The sequence below is a fragment of the Cydia amplana genome, chromosome 8, assembly GCF_948474715.1.
Source record: "Cydia amplana chromosome 8, ilCydAmpl1.1, whole genome shotgun sequence".
In the NCBI taxonomy this organism is placed as follows: domain Eukaryota; kingdom Metazoa; phylum Arthropoda; class Insecta; order Lepidoptera; family Tortricidae; genus Cydia; species Cydia amplana.
Window position 1 is genome coordinate 2,050,426 of NC_086076.1, and position 16,381 is coordinate 2,066,806.

At 40.6% G+C, this 16,381-nt stretch overlaps 2 protein-coding genes across 2 annotated transcripts; one reads left to right on the top strand and one right to left on the bottom strand.

Moving 5' to 3' along the window:
* Positions 1 to 1,663: 1,663 nt before the first annotated feature.
* Positions 1,664 to 13,068, bottom strand: LOC134649975 (peroxisomal targeting signal 2 receptor). Its single transcript, XM_063504788.1, has 7 exons — positions 12,903 to 13,068; positions 12,615 to 12,828; positions 10,199 to 10,381; positions 8,475 to 8,657; positions 6,122 to 6,239; positions 4,760 to 4,844; positions 1,664 to 1,823 (listed from the first exon to the last, which is right to left on the bottom strand). Exons 2-7 carry the CDS (start codon positions 12,813 to 12,815, stop codon positions 1,664 to 1,666), a joined length of 930 nt encoding a protein of 309 aa, XP_063360858.1. The 5' UTR covers positions 12,816 to 12,828; positions 12,903 to 13,068.
* Positions 13,069 to 13,329: 261 nt separating this feature from the next.
* On the top strand, positions 13,330 to 15,629 carry LOC134649969 (arrestin homolog). Its single transcript, XM_063504781.1, has 6 exons — positions 13,330 to 13,522; positions 13,917 to 14,123; positions 14,205 to 14,336; positions 14,549 to 14,900; positions 15,002 to 15,196; positions 15,467 to 15,629. Exons 1-6 carry the CDS (start codon positions 13,358 to 13,360, stop codon positions 15,613 to 15,615), a joined length of 1,200 nt encoding a protein of 399 aa, XP_063360851.1. The 5' UTR covers positions 13,330 to 13,357; the 3' UTR covers positions 15,616 to 15,629.
* The last annotated feature ends 752 nt before the right edge of the window (positions 15,630 to 16,381 follow it).

A 16,381-nucleotide genomic window follows, 5' to 3' on the forward strand; every position in this document is an offset into this window, starting at 1 on the left:
GTCTGATCTTGTTACCAAAATGCCAGATTGATAAATAGTACAGTTGGCAATAGTAGTACATTCAGCAGCAATAGTTGCTAAGCGGCGAGGTGTTCAAAATGGTCTTGACGCTTTATTGTTAAGAGAATAAGAGCGTGTCAAGGTAATTTTGAACACCTCGCCCGCTTAGCAACATCTGCTGCTGACTGTACGTGTAATTCAGGCGGCATATACATGGAATGTGATAATTTAATTATTACTGTTCATGACACTTTGGCACCTTTTGGGTACGGAACCCTAAAAATAGAGATCAGGGGCCCGTTTCTCAAAAGCTTGCAACTTGTAACACAAGCGGATGTCACTTTTTGACAGCTTTTTTTAGAAATGGACTTCCACTTGTATTACAAGTTACAAGCTTTTGAGAAACGGGCCCCAGTTATCATAATGTCCCTTAAGCTGTCAACTTCGTCAATCCTCATACATTCAGCAGCAATAGTTGCTAAGCGGGCGAGGTGTTCAAAATTGTCTTGACGCTTTATTGTTAAGAGAATAAGAGCGCGTCAAGGTAATTTTGAACACCTCGCCCGCTTAGCAACTTCTGCTGCTGACTGTACGTAAAATAAATTAATAAGCCTGCTATAGTTGCAGGCGTTCGTATGCTACGGTGTCCGTTTACCATTAGCTTTCAGCCATTGTCTTGGCATAAATTTATCCACCTCCAAGCATCTTGTTTCCTTTCATTGAGTAGTCCATTTCATCTGAAATTAAAACAATGTTTATGGGTCATTTGCAAATTTATTGTACCTTTGTCAAATTTTTTCTTAACATTCTCAGTTTCGTAACGAAAATTAACCATACAAAAATGCAAATTTGTATAGCTAACATTCGTAACGAAACTGAGAAAAAAGCTATAAACATTTGCATTTGTGTATGGTTAATTTTCGTTACAAAACTGAGAATGTTAAGAAAAAATTTGACAAAGGTACAAAAAAATTGCAAATGACCCTTACGATAGATTGGAATAGGATGTAGCCATAGAGAAATAAGTAAGGGTAGAGTGCTAACTCCATATATCAGTTTTCTTACCAAAACGCGTGTTATTTAGTAGTCGACATCTAGCGTCATGTAGCGGATTTATCAGTAGGTACCGATAGATGGCGACTGTACTTGAAAGTGAATTTATTGTTAATATACTCGTGGATAAATTTGGAACGCAAAAAAAATATTAATTACTAGATTACAGCACCTAAAGTAATTTCAAAATTAGTAATTAAATTTGTTTTTGCGTTCCTCCAAATTTTTCCATGAGTTTTTTACAGGAAGATTTTTGGTTAATTCCGTTTTTTAAAAAAATATTATTTTATACTAGCGACCCGCCTCGGCTTCGCACGGGTTAACAAATTATACATAAACCTTCCTCTTGAATCACTATTAAAAAAAACCGCATCAAAATCCGTTGCGTAGTTTCAAAGATCTAAGCATACATACAGACAGACAGCGGGAAGCGACTTTGTTTTATAGTATGTATGTATGTATGTATGTATGTATGTATGTATGTATGTATGTATGTATGTATGTATGTATGTATGTCTGTATGTATGTATGTATGTATGTATGTATGTATGTATGTATGTATGTATGTATGTATGTATGTATGTGTATGTAGTGATGTTAAATGCTCACCTCACTTGAGAGACCGCGGCGTGAACACGTGTACTAGCGAGTCCCAACCGCAGTCGGCTATCTGGTGCGGCCGTAATGAACTCCAGTCCAAGCCGTATGTGAACTCTGAGTGGTGCCGAATCGTTTCCAGGGGGTCACAACCTCTCTTCAGATCCCATATCCTGTAACCAAAGAGAATAGAGTTACTGTCATGGCAAATTATAGGTGAACCAGGATCTATTGAGGGTGCGCCATATTGCGGAATTTTTTCATACTACACTGAATTGTCACCCTATACATGAGAATAACAGCGCCCTCTTGACAATTATCATATATTACTGGTCAGGCTATATGTAGCCACAGTCATAGACTAGGAATCCTCTAGACGGAGTTTAGAGCTATTATTTCATGAAACCGATGCTGCCAAAAATACTGGGGTGCGGGGGACGAGGTGAGCGAGTCCCGTGCCGTGATTGGTCCGTTCAAAGACACGGACCAATCACGGCACTGGATTGACTCGAAGATGGAGTAAAACTACTGTATAAGTGGCAGAGGGGGTAGCGTTACTATGCTCAGTCTAGAGGATTCCTAGTCTATGGTTGGCCGAAACGTTAATGCAATTGAAAATGTTGGCCATTAACCATTATACATTGAACCTTAAACCGTAACGGACGATTACAGTTTACGGTTCAATTTATAATGGTTAATGGCCAACATTTTCAATTGCATTAACGATTCGGCCCACACTGACAAGGGGGCAAAGTTGTTGTTTAACCGCTCGTGCTAATATTGATACCAGAGCAAGCGAAAGATTCCAAAATTGGAACCTTGAGCGTTACGAGGGTTTCAAAGCACGAGGGTTACACAAAATTTGCCCCCGAGTGAAACACAAAAATTTTCACCACACCAACCCGAAGCAAATATTAAATGTAAAATATCAAACAAAATCAAACCTAATCAAATCCAAATGGATGTTATTAAATATTTATCATCCTAAATCATCATTTAAAAGTCAATTCTACCAGCAAACATAAGAAAACAACTCAAAATTTGCATTTGATTACTTTGCCTCACATGTGGATAAAATGCAACTTGCTATCAGTTTTTCAAGTGCAAAGTAAGCCTTTCCGAGCTGGTGTGGTGAAAACAATATTATAGGGTATTTGACTACTATTCAAATCAGTTTCTTTTTCGAACTGTCAAAACGATGTTGCTACTATGGAACTTATATGAAACACTAGCATGTGACGTCACAATCAAATTACCTACTCTTTCTAGTTTTATACGGGTTTTAAAATAGAAACTGAGTCTAAAGATAACTGCTGTCTACATTTCTCTATTAATCTTCTGGTGCTTTAATTTATGCATGGTCAGGCGTGTCTCACTCCGCGATTTCGTCGCTTTGCTACAGGTAGCTAAAAGTACATCCGTTCGGCCCCAATTTTGGGAAAAACCATAAGCCACGCGTGGCGCTGTCGCCACCTAGCGGCCATATCTGTGCTGATCGTAACAGACGCGTTTTGTTAGAGAGTGAGTCTTCTGTACTTAGTACTATTATTTATTCTGTGGCATGGTGTAAAATAATTCATTTTAAATACAGTCAAATAACAACAACAAGAACAAGAAGATCAAAGATAAGATAAATATAAGATAAAAGATAGCTTATTCAAGAAGGCATAATTACAATGCGCTTATGAACGTCAAATAAAGCTACACCGGCTCCAACCCTACACCTCTGCCCCGAGAAGATTTAAATCCCCCCTCAATTGGAGGAGGGTATCCCAATATGGGACCGGCAACAAACTCGGCGGGACACATCATTTCAAAAAAAATTACATCTTAAATAATCAAACAGTAGGGGTGTAGGAGCCGTTAGCCCTTACCACAGACAATCCAACCTCTAGACATAGCATAGTCGCGCTACCCCCTCTGCCACACATACGGTAGCGTTACTCCATCTTCGAGTCAATCCCGTGCCGTGATTGGTCCGTGTCTTTGAACGGACCAATCACGGCACGGGATTCGCCCACCTGGTCCCCCCGCACCCCCGTATTTTTGGCAGCATCGGTTTCATGAAAGAATTGGCCTAAGCTCAGTCTAGAGGTTGGATTGTCAGTGGCCCTTACACTTGCTTGATGTGGTTGGCTGCTTTGGTGGCGGAGGTAGTAATAATACACTGAAGATTGGATGGTTACTGAACGATTAATTGATGGAAATCAGGGTTTATATAGTGGTTAGCTAAGTGCATGGCATTTAGGTGACCTTTAACAATATTACTAATAATTATAATTTTTTTAGATGAATCATGCTCTTGACATTTACTGTGCTATTGATTAAATCATTTTTCATTTTCTAAATGTCTCGTGACGTATATGCCTACGTGAGCTTACGCTATGGTTGATTGCAACGTAGACGGTAGATGTACAGTAATAAGACTGTACACTTACTGCGCAAAAATCGTGCCAAGCGGCGCCTAAGTTGAAAGTGCATACAGATGTAGTGCATAATTTGTTTTCCATCGTATTTTCTCCGAAACTATCGTATTTGTCATGCTACTTCATTCAATCAGTACTTTTTGTACCGAGACTGACTGAAATAGCAAGACACGTTCGTACGTTTCCGTGAAATAACGATGAAAAATAATTATGCACTACATCTGTATCTATACCAGGGATGTTGCGGATGCAGATTTTTTCACATCCGCGGATGCGGATGCGGATGCGGATTTTTAAAGGCTCACATCCGCGGATGCGGATGCGGATGTCAAGATTAGGTACTTAGAAAACGTCAAATATTACATTTTTAGTATTTTTTTATTAAAAAAACCAAACGTTTAGTATTTGAGCAATAATATAGGTGCGTTATATTTAATAAACAGTAACTTCGCCGACTTTTCTGGATCTAGACGATTTCGTTATAGGTAATGACGAAATTACCTAGCACTTACGCCGCCGCTAAGACGTTCCTGTACCGACTTGTTCGACATCCGCATCCGCATAAGCTCCGCATCGATTTTATGCGGATGCGGATGCGGATGTTGAAAATAATGCGGATGTTCCGCGGTTGCGGATGCGGATGCGGATGTTCGCAACATCCCTGATCTATACAAACTACATACCTAGTGGTGAAGTCGTATGACACCCCCGCTATAACGGACGGCGCGTGCGGGGAAAACTGCACTCTTCTCACTGCGCACTCGCATCCTGAAAAAAAAATATTTAGACAATATAGCTGGTCAACCAGGCCCCTATTTCACCACGGTGACAGGTGCGAAAATTGTCGACATCACTGTTACTGACGTCACAGGCCTCCATAGACTACGGTAACCGCTTACCATCGGACGGGCGGTGTGCTTGTTTGCCACCAACATATTAATTTAAAAAAAACTCCATTGTATCGCCAATAAATAAGTACTTATTTTGCGAAGCTAATGACAATTGCCACAAGAAACACGACAATTGTCACGAAATTCCGACACAGAACTCATTTCGTGTCAAGAATTACCGAAAGTTCTATTAAATTGTTTGATAATTGTCATCATCATCATCATAAACTTCGAAAGAGAAATACCTGTTTTTTGCCGATATAGTAAAGTTTTTTTAAATAATACAATGATGGTGGCAAACAGGAATACGGCCCGCCCGATGGTAAGCGGTAACCGTAGCCCATGGATGCCTGTGACGTCAGAAACAGTGACTTTTGTCGAATTGTCGCACCTGTCGCCGTGGTGAAATAGGGGCCAGGTCTTGTACAGTCTTGTCAGGTCTTGTAAAAAAAGGCGCGAAATTCAAATTTTCTATGGGACGATATCCCATCGCGCCTACATTTTTCAAATTTGCCGCCTTTTTCTACTGTCAAGATCTGGTTGACCAAGTATAGTCACAGAATAAATAATAGTACTAGGTACAGAAGATTCATTTTCTAACAAAACGGGTCTATTACGACAGACATGACCGCTAGGTGGCGCAAGCGCGAGCAGGCGTCCGTTCCGTAGCGTTGCGCGGCAACTACTGTAGCTAGACACCAAAATTGGTGTGGGCCGCATGTACTTATAGGTACCTACGTATAATATCAATACGGCCAAATCCGTCTAGGGCAAATTCCGTACATCGCACCACAGCAAACAGAAAGGTCTGCGAACGATGCTATTAAGATTTAAAAAAAAATTGAGTCTTGGGTGGGACTTGAACTCACGACCATCCATCCAACTCATCCATCTGAGCTACCACGACCTTACCCAATACAGCGAATATTTCCAGCATGAGCTGTAGGGAGACCCTAGCGACATCTACCGCTGTAAGCTGGCGTGATATACCGCTCTGGATCGAGCAAAGTGGCGTGCTCTTGTGTTAGAGGCCAAGACTCATTTTGGGTCATCGCGCCAGCCAAGTAAGTAATTTCTTTCCAAGCTTAATATAGGTAGGTTAGGTTAGGTTAGCTATGGGTTGAAAAATTACCCTACATATTACATATTAGTTACCTTTTAAAGTAAACATGGGCGAAGTAAGCCTCCTAAGATCCCAGCCCCTGATTAGTCCATCGGACCCCGCGGTAGCGATGGCGTGTGTCTCTATCCTGCTCCAATCGCACGATAACACCTGAAACAACAATATTACGTTAATAAGAAACGTGCATGGACCGTATATTGGAGTGATGTCAAACGTCACGTTTAACCTTTTCGACGCCGTGTCAAACACAAAAGCTGTCACGCTGACGCCACGTCACCGAAGTGTCAAAACTGAAATTGAACTTTATGCATATGCACGTAGGTCTATGTTGCTCTGTGGTGACCGATTAATCGGTCTTTGGCGTTGAAGCTACGGTGCGGATATATCGGTCATTGGCGTCCAAAAGGTTAAACCTTTACAAGCCTCAATTGGTTAATTTATGTTGTATTCCCTTTGTTGCAAATACATTAGTCAAAATAACACCACTTGCGCCAACCACATTTGACGTGCCGATCAACGTCACTCAGCAATCAACTATGGAACTTCCCATACAATAAAATTTAACGAACGCTTTAACGGTGACAGACGGTTTAGGGCAACCGACCATTGTGTTGTTGGTTAATTGAGACTTTTAGCGCGTTTATGAATAACTATAGCGACCCGCCCCGGCTTCGCACGGGTTAACAAATTATACATAAACCTACTTCTTGAATCACTCTATCCATTAAAAAACCGGCCAAGTGCGAGTCGGACTCGCGCACGGAGGGTTCCGCACCATCAACAAAAAATAGAGCAAAACAAGCAAAAAAACAAGCAAAAAAACGGTCACCCATCCAAGTACTGATCCCGCCCGAGCGACGTTGCTTAACTTCGGTCAAAAATCACGTTTGTTGTATGGGAGCCCCACTTAAATCTTTATTTTATTCTGTTTTTAGTATTTGTTGTTATAGCGGCAACAGAAATACATCATCTGTGAAAATTTCAACTGTTTAGCTATCACGGTTTGTGAGATACAGCCTGGTGACAGACGGACGGACGGACGGACCGACGGACGGACGGACGGACGGACGGACGGACGGACAGCGGAGTCTTAGTAATAAGGTCCCGTTTTTACCCTTTGGGTACGGAACCCTAAAAACCGCATCAAAATCCGTTGCGTAGTTTTAAAGATCTAAGCATAGGGACAGACAGATAGCGGGAAGCGACTTTGTTTTATACTATGTAGTGACGCCATAAGTTGTAGGTACATTTAGGCCTTATTGCTGCTTATTGGCATGATATATGTTACTCGTTATATTTATTTTAATTTTTGATTTGATCACAAGATGGCGGACCTTCTGCGATCCTTTTGTGAACACTAAGATTGTAGAATTAATTCCCTGCGGATCCCACTAAACCAGTGGTTCCTAACCTTTTCAGTTCGGTCACCCCTATGACTAACTAGGGAACCTGATTTTTTTACCCCTCCTCCCAATGGTAATAAAAAATAAAACGTGTACGTTTGTTGTATTGTTTGTTACATTAGGTTAGCTTATTACCCCCGTAAAATACCAGTTTTACCCCCACGGGGGTAATTACCCCCAGGTTAGGAACCACTGGTCTAGAGCAATGAAATGGGTAAACTTTTTATAGACACTTTAAGAAACTCAAGAGTAATGAAAATGAGTCACTTTTAATTCGAATTTCATAATAAATGTCCAATTTTCACGGCTCTCGAGCATAATGAATATTACCCATTTTTAGTCATATAGTTTAACTAAGATTTTTCAAAAAGTGACCCGTTTTAATTGCACTTGAACTTGAACTGTAAAGTGGACTATATGACTTACCTCAGCATCATGGGCTTTAACCACAGCTTTGGGAGACGGGTCGGTACACGACCACAACTTGAGGTGACCGTCGCCAGACACAGAGGCGAAGGTGGCTGGCGAATGCGGCGAAAACGTGGCCGTGTACACCAGCGCCGAGTGGCTGTGTACACCAGCGCCGAGTGGCCGTGTACACCAGCGCCGAGTGGCCAGAGAACGTGCTTATACACGTCCACCATTCTCGTCTTTATTACACTCAAGAGAAACGAAAATGGGTACTTTTTATATATATTTTTAAAGTCTAGAGCAACGAAATGGGTAAACTTTTTATAGACACTTTAAGAAACTCAAGAGCAATGAAAATGAGTCACTTTTAATACCAATTCCATAATAAATGTCCAATTTTCACGGCTCTCGAGCATAATGAATATGAAAAATTACCCATTTTTACTGAATCAGAGTAAAGAAGATTTGTATAAAAGTGACCCATTTTCACTGATCCAGTTTAACTAAGATTTTTTCAAAAAGTGACCTGTTTTAAATGCACTTGAACTGTAAAGTGTAATATATGACTTACCTCAGCATCATGGGCTTTAACAACAGCTTTGGGAGACGGGTCGGTACACGACCATAGCTTGAGGTGACCGTCGCCGGATACAGATGCGAAGGTGGCTGGCGAATGCGGCGAAAACGTGGCCGTGTACACCAGCGCCGAGTGGCCGGAGAACGTGTTTATACACGTCTCGGATTCGGGGTCCCACTGGAAAGATTATTTATTAGTTTTAGGTACAACACAAGATGGGTGACATATGGTTGAGAGTTCACCAATGAGAAGAACAGTGTTTCTGTAAAATTACGATGTCTCGAGACTCTCAAGAGAGAAAATTATCTTTGCACCACTGCTAATTGTCCCGGATTCATAAGTTCAAAAGAGTGGCCACCCTACTCACCTGATCTAAATCAAATGTATTATAGTTTGTCTTAGATACAAGGGCCTGTACTACTAAACACAAAAGTGTAAACGCTCTAAAAGCAACACTTACCAAAGAATGGACAAAATATCTTTGGAGGAGCTGCGGCATTTCGTTGAAAATTTTAACAAACTTTTGCGTTAGTGTATCAAAGCGAAAGGAGGCTATTTTGAAGTCAATTATTTTTTGTTGCATAAAAATACTGTAGTTTTAATATTTTGTACTTGTTACTTAAGTACTTCATAAAATAATTACAAAAAAACGTTGTCAACGTATTTTTGGGCCACCCTGTAAGTTATTATTCGAACTTGAGCCTCAGCTTGTAATGTCAGCAACTTTAGCTGGGCTAAGGGTCACACTAAGTAACTAACGAACCTACTCACCAGTTTAACAGTAGTATCCCAGCTAGCACTAAGTAGATGAGCCCTAGGCCAATCCACAGAGCAGACTTCACTAGCATGTGCTCGGAGTACCCGTGAGGGCTTGGCAAATCCCAAAAACTATGTAAGGAAAGGCTAACTATAACGAAACAATGAGCCTTTGCCCTGCCCAGTCTACACCTAGAAGCTTGTATGGGTCCACACAAGCAGAAGGGAAGAATTGTCCGCAAGGGGACCACATACCGTGAACACTAAATAACTGACGGTAGATTCATCGAACTCACCAGTTTAACAGTAGTATCCCAGCTAGCACTAAGCTAACCCTAGGCCAGTCTACATACACCTCGGTAGTAAATGCCGAAGTTGCCGTAAAGGCGCCGCATACTAGGGTGTACCCTGAATACTATGTTACTCAATAGGTACTCACCAATTTAACAGTAGTATCCCAGCTAGCACTAAGCAGATGCGCCCTGGGCAGTCCACAGAACACACTTCACTGGTATGCGCCCAGAGCACCCGTAAGGGCGCCGCACACGCCATCCTAAATAGTATGTAACCTAAAACTCACCAGTTTAACAGTAGTATCCCAGCTAGGCCAGTCCACACACACCTCGCTAGTAAATGCCGAAGTTACCCTGTACCCTGAATACTATGTTACTCAATACTCACCAGTTTAACAGTAGTATTCCCAGCTAGCACTTAGCAGATGAGCCCTGGGCCAGTCCACAGAGCAGACTTCACTGATGTGTGCCCATACCCGCAAGGGGACCACATATCGTGAACACGACGTTAGAATCATCAAACTCACCAGTTTAACGGTAGTATCCCAGCTAGCACTAAGAAGATGAGCCCTGGGCCAGTCCACCGAGCACACTTCACTGGTGTGTGCCCGGAGTAAACGTAAGGGCGCCGCACACGCCATCCTAAACAGTATGTAACCTAAAACTCACCAGTTTAACAGTAGTATCCCAGCTAGCACTAAGCAGATGCGCCCTAGGCCAGTCCACCGAGCACACTTCACTAGTATGTGCCCGGAGTACCCGTAAGGGCGCCGCGCACCCCACGCGGAACACTATGACGGCCCCGTCCCCCGCCCCGCACGCCGCCGCGCCGTCCGTCGTGCCTGACCATGTCTGGAACAAGAAAAAAACCAATTAACCTGTCGAATCCCACGATATGACGTCACCATAAGCGTTCTGGCTCATATATGAGCCGTGGGAGCTGACAGATTAATCTTTTTTTTTTCTTGTTTGATGATAAATGGTTGGTTTCACTAGACTAACACAACTTTGAAGCAGTAAAATGTTGTTGAAGATTGCAGGAAACCGTTAAACGAGGGTAGTATACTACAGGGAAGGCTTACATCCAGCAGAAAATATATTTTAGCTGATATTGATTGATACTGAGAAAAGGTTGCCCATGTAAGACCTGTATCAACTCTGATTATGTGTCAATTACGAATAGCTAAATGTATTTTCTTTAAACATAAAATATTAGCAATTAAGTATGTATTAAATACTTCACTTGGTAAGAAAATAGACTAATTTTACTTCCCTCCCAAAAAGATTAAATTTAAATAATAATGATGCTGTAATGATTTACCAATAAAAAAAATTAAAGTTAAAATTACGGTGAATGTCGCATAGATATAAGTATGCAAAAGTAAATTATTTCATGTTATTTACAAAAACATTTTCTTCCATATTTTCTCTTTATGCCATTTGGCTGCCATCCATTTAGGCAGATTTCCCGATCAGCCCCCATTTTGGAGCCCCTCAGAAAAGCATACGGTAAAGTGTGAATTATATTTGGCTCAGCAGACCCAGGGACCAACAATTTTACTTTTGTTTTTTCATGTCCGGGCAAAAAATATCATTTATATCATCTTTCAAACTTTTTGTGCCACGTGTGTACATCACCACACCACAGCGTCATCTACGACGCAGCCCTACCACAAACATAAATAAATTATGCAAGCAAAGACCCACTACTGCACTTACATAAGCAAATAATTTAAAGACCATGCCACCAAGTCTTAAGTCAACCCATAAATAAACAGATCCAACTAGATATAAGCCTGTTAGTGACGTTGCGCGCTTGCGGGTCTTCGGCGCGTATTTGAATGTGTAAATGCTAAGTTCGTTTAGTTCAAGGTTGAAGGTGTGGCTCCGATACTAAATTACTTTCTCAGTAAAGTAAGGCCTGTTTTTATTACAAGCTTTTATTTAGTTTCACTGGTCTTACTGTCAGTCTGTTGCAAGTTAAATTTGACCCATTTTCCGGTTTCCAATGCAATATTATGGTATAGTCGCCATCATATAACGGTCGGCCAAGGTGATGACAAATATCAGAACACGCACTCTAACGCCTTGAGAATAGAGGCGCATTCAGATATTTGTGAGCGCCTTGGCTGCTTCGATATATATGACTTTACCATCAAGCTAATTTGAAAATGAAGACAGGAGGTGGCCATAGGAACTCTGTGATACTGATAAAACAATGCACCTTAATTGTGTGTTTGTGGTTTTTAGAATTGTTTCAATGAGTATTAATTGCCTTTGGAAAGAAAGTTACAGTCAGCAATAAATGCTTGTACCAAAAATGAAATATTTGCTAAAGACGAATATTAAAATGACAGTTTAAATGACAGAATGAAATATAAAAACTGAGCTTATATGTGGCTTACACAAACACAATAAGACAATGATTTAAATACCCCAATAAAATAAAGACTTTATTAATGTTTAATTATTGGTAACATATTTAGTAGCTATAGTGACCGACAGGGAACTAGTAATCCAACACTTCCATTTTAATCCAAAAAATAAGGGTAACTACAAACTTCATAATAAAGGCTACTTACATTATTATTTCCTACACTTTCAGTGCCAAGCGCCTAATTTCCTGGCAGTGGACAAGTTAATGCATTTAGGGTTGCCACTGTCTTGTGAAGGAAACCCGGAAAATCAAATCTCATTATGAAACCTCACTATTATAAATAAATTCTAAGTTGTCAATATGGATAGTTATCAATCTGGTATTCTTTCTGTAGGAAATAGTACCTAAAGGATAATAAAAATAACATTGTCAGGTGACAAGCAAAAGTCACTAATTACTATAAAATATTTCAAAAATCAACCTTCTTTTCGTACTAATATGGTTTACTATGACTATGAACTTGTGGAGGTACTTAGTGACTTTTGCGTGTCACCTGACGATATATCATATCTTTAGGCCTTCTCTACCAGTAAAATTCGACAGAAAGATTACCGTTTGACAGTAAAACATCAGTACCTAATCACAAACAAAGAATAGAAAGTCCACAGTAAAAAGCATTGTCATGCCTGAATAAATAAAGATGATTACCACATCAAATAGCCCGTCGTTCCATTCCAATTTCTGTACTTCTACTATCGTAGCCCCGTCGGGAGCAAGTTCCAAAAAGAAAAGAGTGCCTCCGCCAGCCAGGCCGTAATATTGACTAGTCGCCACCGCAAGCGCGTCCGGCCGCGTCCGGGAGAACCGGACGGCATACCCGTGCCGGCCCGGCGTCAGGAACGTCGGCATACTGATCGTATAGCTAAAACAAAACAGTTCTGTAAAACTACGATACTTGAATCCAAAATGAAATTAAAAACTTGAGTATAAACTCACGTAGTTACGTATTACACGTTGACAACTTATCAGTAATGAGTCTATTTAGATACTTATAAGCTAATTTCATTGTTTATCAGCATAAACAAACCCTAAAACAGCATTAATAAGAATAATCCGATAAAATCTGAGCCTAACCTAGTTTTTCTGTCAAAACAAAACGTCAGTGTGACGTTTCGTTTCACTACGACATTTTGCTCCGTTTCAAATAGTGGTGTGACATCAAAATCGATATTACAATGCGTCACACGATTTTAATCCTATTTGGACGCCCACATACTTAATCTTATTAGAATACGTTCCGCAAGAAACCTCACATGTTCCTATATAAAAGCAAATATATCCCAGCTACTAATCATTTCTGGTCAATCCTCATAGAGACATCACAACTCCATAAGGAGACAGAATCTCATATTATTTAACCCTAATCCGTTACATCCAAATACCTAATAAAAATGGTCGTCGCTGTTAAAGTATTTAAGAAAACTACACCAAATGGCAAAGTTACGGTTTACCTCGGCAAGCGGGACTTCATTGATCATATGGATTACTGCGATCCTGTCGATGGAGTGGTGGTTGTTGACAACGATTACCTGAAAGGAAGGAAGGTCTACTGTCAGGTACATAAGTAAAGTGTTATTGTGAATACGATACGGTGAAGTGAAGTTCAAAGGATTTATTAACTGGTTTACGCAGTGTTTCTCAAACTCTTTCATGACGCGATCCCTTTGGCAGGAAAAAAAAAATTCGCTATCCTGTGCCCTCAATGTTTTGCACAGGATTGTTGGGTCCCCGTGACCCTCCTGAGCTTGATAATAAAGATAAAATGATCAAGGGATAAAAAAAATGCTTTCGACTTGTGTTTGTGACTGAAAGTTGTTCAGCTTCCAGCGTATTAGGTCAGCTTTTCAACCACTCAATCAACAAAACAATCAGATTGATTTTTAGCACTAGCCTACGGCAAATGTTGTTGGATTTTGGAACTATAAAAACTATTTATTTATCTTTCTCCAGCTCGTGACAACGTACCGCTATGGTAGGGAGGAAGATGAAGTGATGGGAGTGAAGTTTTCCAAGGAAATGGTGATCGGTCAAGAACAAGTTGTGCCCATGATCAACTCGAAGATGGAGCTTACTTCGGTCCAGGAGAAACTTATTAAGAAGCTGGGCCCTAATGCCTATCCATTCACCTTCAACTTCCCTGACATGGCTCCTAGCTCGGTAAAACTAACTAAAATTGAGTGCGCGTTAATAAATACCTACTTGTGTTGTCAGCGTTAATAATGTTAATTAATAATTCAGATCACTCTGCAAGCTTCTGACGAAGATCAGGGCAAGCCAATGGGAGTGGATTACTGCGTCCGAACCTATGTGGCTGAGACCGAAGATCAGAAGAGCCACAAGAGAAGCTCAGTGACTCTTGCTATCAAGAAGGTAAGGAAAAGTATTGAAAAAAGGCAACGATTTTTAAAACATCGTTATTAATTTTGAGTCCACTACTGGACAAAGACAACAGAATTACTCATGTAACGTTTTTTTTTCCTCCTGATGGACATAATGAACTCGGTGTCACCGTAGCCTATCATATTAGATGTCACTGTTTCTACCTATATATGTGTTTAATTTTAACACTTTTGCGTCTACAGCTGCAGCACGCTCCTGCTAATCGCGGCCGCCGTCTTCCAAGCTCTCTCGTGAGCAAGGGCTTCACTTTCAGCAACGGAAAGATCAATCTGGAAGTGACCCTGGACAAGGAGATTTACTACCATGGCGAGAAGCTAGCGGCCAACGTCATCGTGTCAAACAACTCCCGGAAGTCTGTTCGCAACATCCGCTGCATGGTCGTCCAGCATGTTGAGATAACGATGATCAACTCTCAGTTCAGCCGTCATGTTGCTTCGCTGGAGAGCCGTGAAGGATGCCCTATCACCCCTGGGGCTAGTCTGTCAAAGACTTTCTATCTGGTGCCATTGGCGCGTACCAACAAGGACATTCGTGGTAAGAGAACATTCTAACTTTTTCCCAAGTTAAAACAGAGGCGCTTTGCTCACGCTTCGTGCTCACTTGATACGGAGATTAAATTATGTAAATTTTTACAGGTGTGGCCTTGGACGGTCACCTGAAGGAAGATGACGTTAACTTGGCGAGCTCGACCCTGGTGGCTGATGGCAAGTGCCCGACTGAGGCCATTGGTATCGTGGTTTCCTACTCCGTGCGTGTGAAGCTGAACTGCGGGACCCTGGGTGGCGAGCTGGTCACTGATGTGCCCTTCAAACTGCTGCATCCCGCTGAAGGTACGAATACTATTTAGGCCGATGGACTCAATCGACATAGTTTTTATGCAAAAGAGTTTTGTTAGAGTAATATCAAGGAAAAAGACAAAAACCCACACAAAATATGATATGGCATTATCAAACATTGCCAATAGGGAATATTACTGCAATGTTCTACCGTCAGAGTGCAGCACTAGTGCATATCCTAAACCATAGAGTAACTTTTCTTATTCTGACTTAGTATAAAATAAATTGTAATACAATGGACTCAACTACTTATGTATTCTTTAGGCTCTGTCGAACGCCAACGCTTCAATGCGATGAAGAAGATGCAGAGTATCGAGAGACACCGCTACGAGAACTCTCTCTACACCAATGAGGAAGAGGACAACATTGTCTTCGAAGACTTCGCTCGCCTCCGAATGAACGAGCCGGAATAAACACACTTTAAAAACTAACAAAAAAAAATAGAAAAACATACTAAAAACACAAAAATATCGTAACTAAGCAAGTGTCGACCATGAAACTACCTTCCTGTGTACTTACGTACTTATTTTTGATTTTTAACCAATTTATTTATAGGGTGTCAAAGGTCTGTTTGATTTCAAACATAGAGAGAATCATACTATCTTTGTCTTACACTAGTACTAGCACCCAAAAGAAAAGGATGAGTATAGTTTTTTTTTGTTCCTATTTACCGACAAGATTTGGTTGACCCAGTATATCAATATTTCTTTTTTCCTGTGTCTTAATTATGTACTAGATACCTAATCATCTCATTGTTAAATGTAATGTAACTACATTTTGAGATAAAATTTAGGCAAATTAAGAAAAAAAATACGTATATTAAAAATGTATAACTATTTACTATCATTAGGAAAAAACATTTATTTATATAACTTTTGGGAAAATTATAATCACTTACCTTTCCTAAAATTATTGTTCCTCGATTTTATTTAAAAATAAACATCACCAGAAAGACACTGTATTTCACTTAACTGTATTTGAACATTCAAATTTGTTTTGAAGTACACAGTCGTAGGACCTGTGCTGTACTGACATCAAAATAAAGATGCTCTATAAGTCATGTCGCAATTTGCATATTCTATTGTATTCGATTATAAGGGTACACAGGTAGCGAAAGGGCTCTTTCCCCGCCCTATTTGCGTTCCTTCATACGGTTGCGGCGTTCGATTATGAAAAGGC

What these genes read in the sequence shown, in the direction of transcription:
- LOC134649975 (XM_063504788.1), bottom strand. Translation starts at nt 12,815, where the DNA reads ATGCCGACGTTCCTGACGCCGGGCCGGCACGGGTATGCCGTCCGGTTC. An exon ending in ACGACGGGCTATTTGATGTG is followed by an intron (nt 10,382 to 12,614) that starts GTAATCATCTTT and finishes TTCTTGTTCCAG; the next exon opens with ACATGGTCAGGCACGACGGA. An exon ending in TTAAAGCCCATGATGCTGAG is followed by an intron (nt 6,240 to 8,474) that starts GTAAGTCATATA and finishes TTGTTGTTTCAG; the next exon opens with GTGTTATCGTGCGATTGGAG.
- LOC134649969 (XM_063504781.1), top strand. Translation starts at nt 13,358, where the DNA reads ATGGTCGTCGCTGTTAAAGTATTTAAGAAAACTACACCAAATGGCAAA. An exon ending in CTGACATGGCTCCTAGCTCG is followed by an intron (nt 14,124 to 14,204) that starts GTAAAACTAACT and finishes TTAATAATTCAG; the next exon opens with ATCACTCTGCAAGCTTCTGA. An exon ending in TACCAACAAGGACATTCGTG is followed by an intron (nt 14,901 to 15,001) that starts GTAAGAGAACAT and finishes AAATTTTTACAG; the next exon opens with GTGTGGCCTTGGACGGTCAC.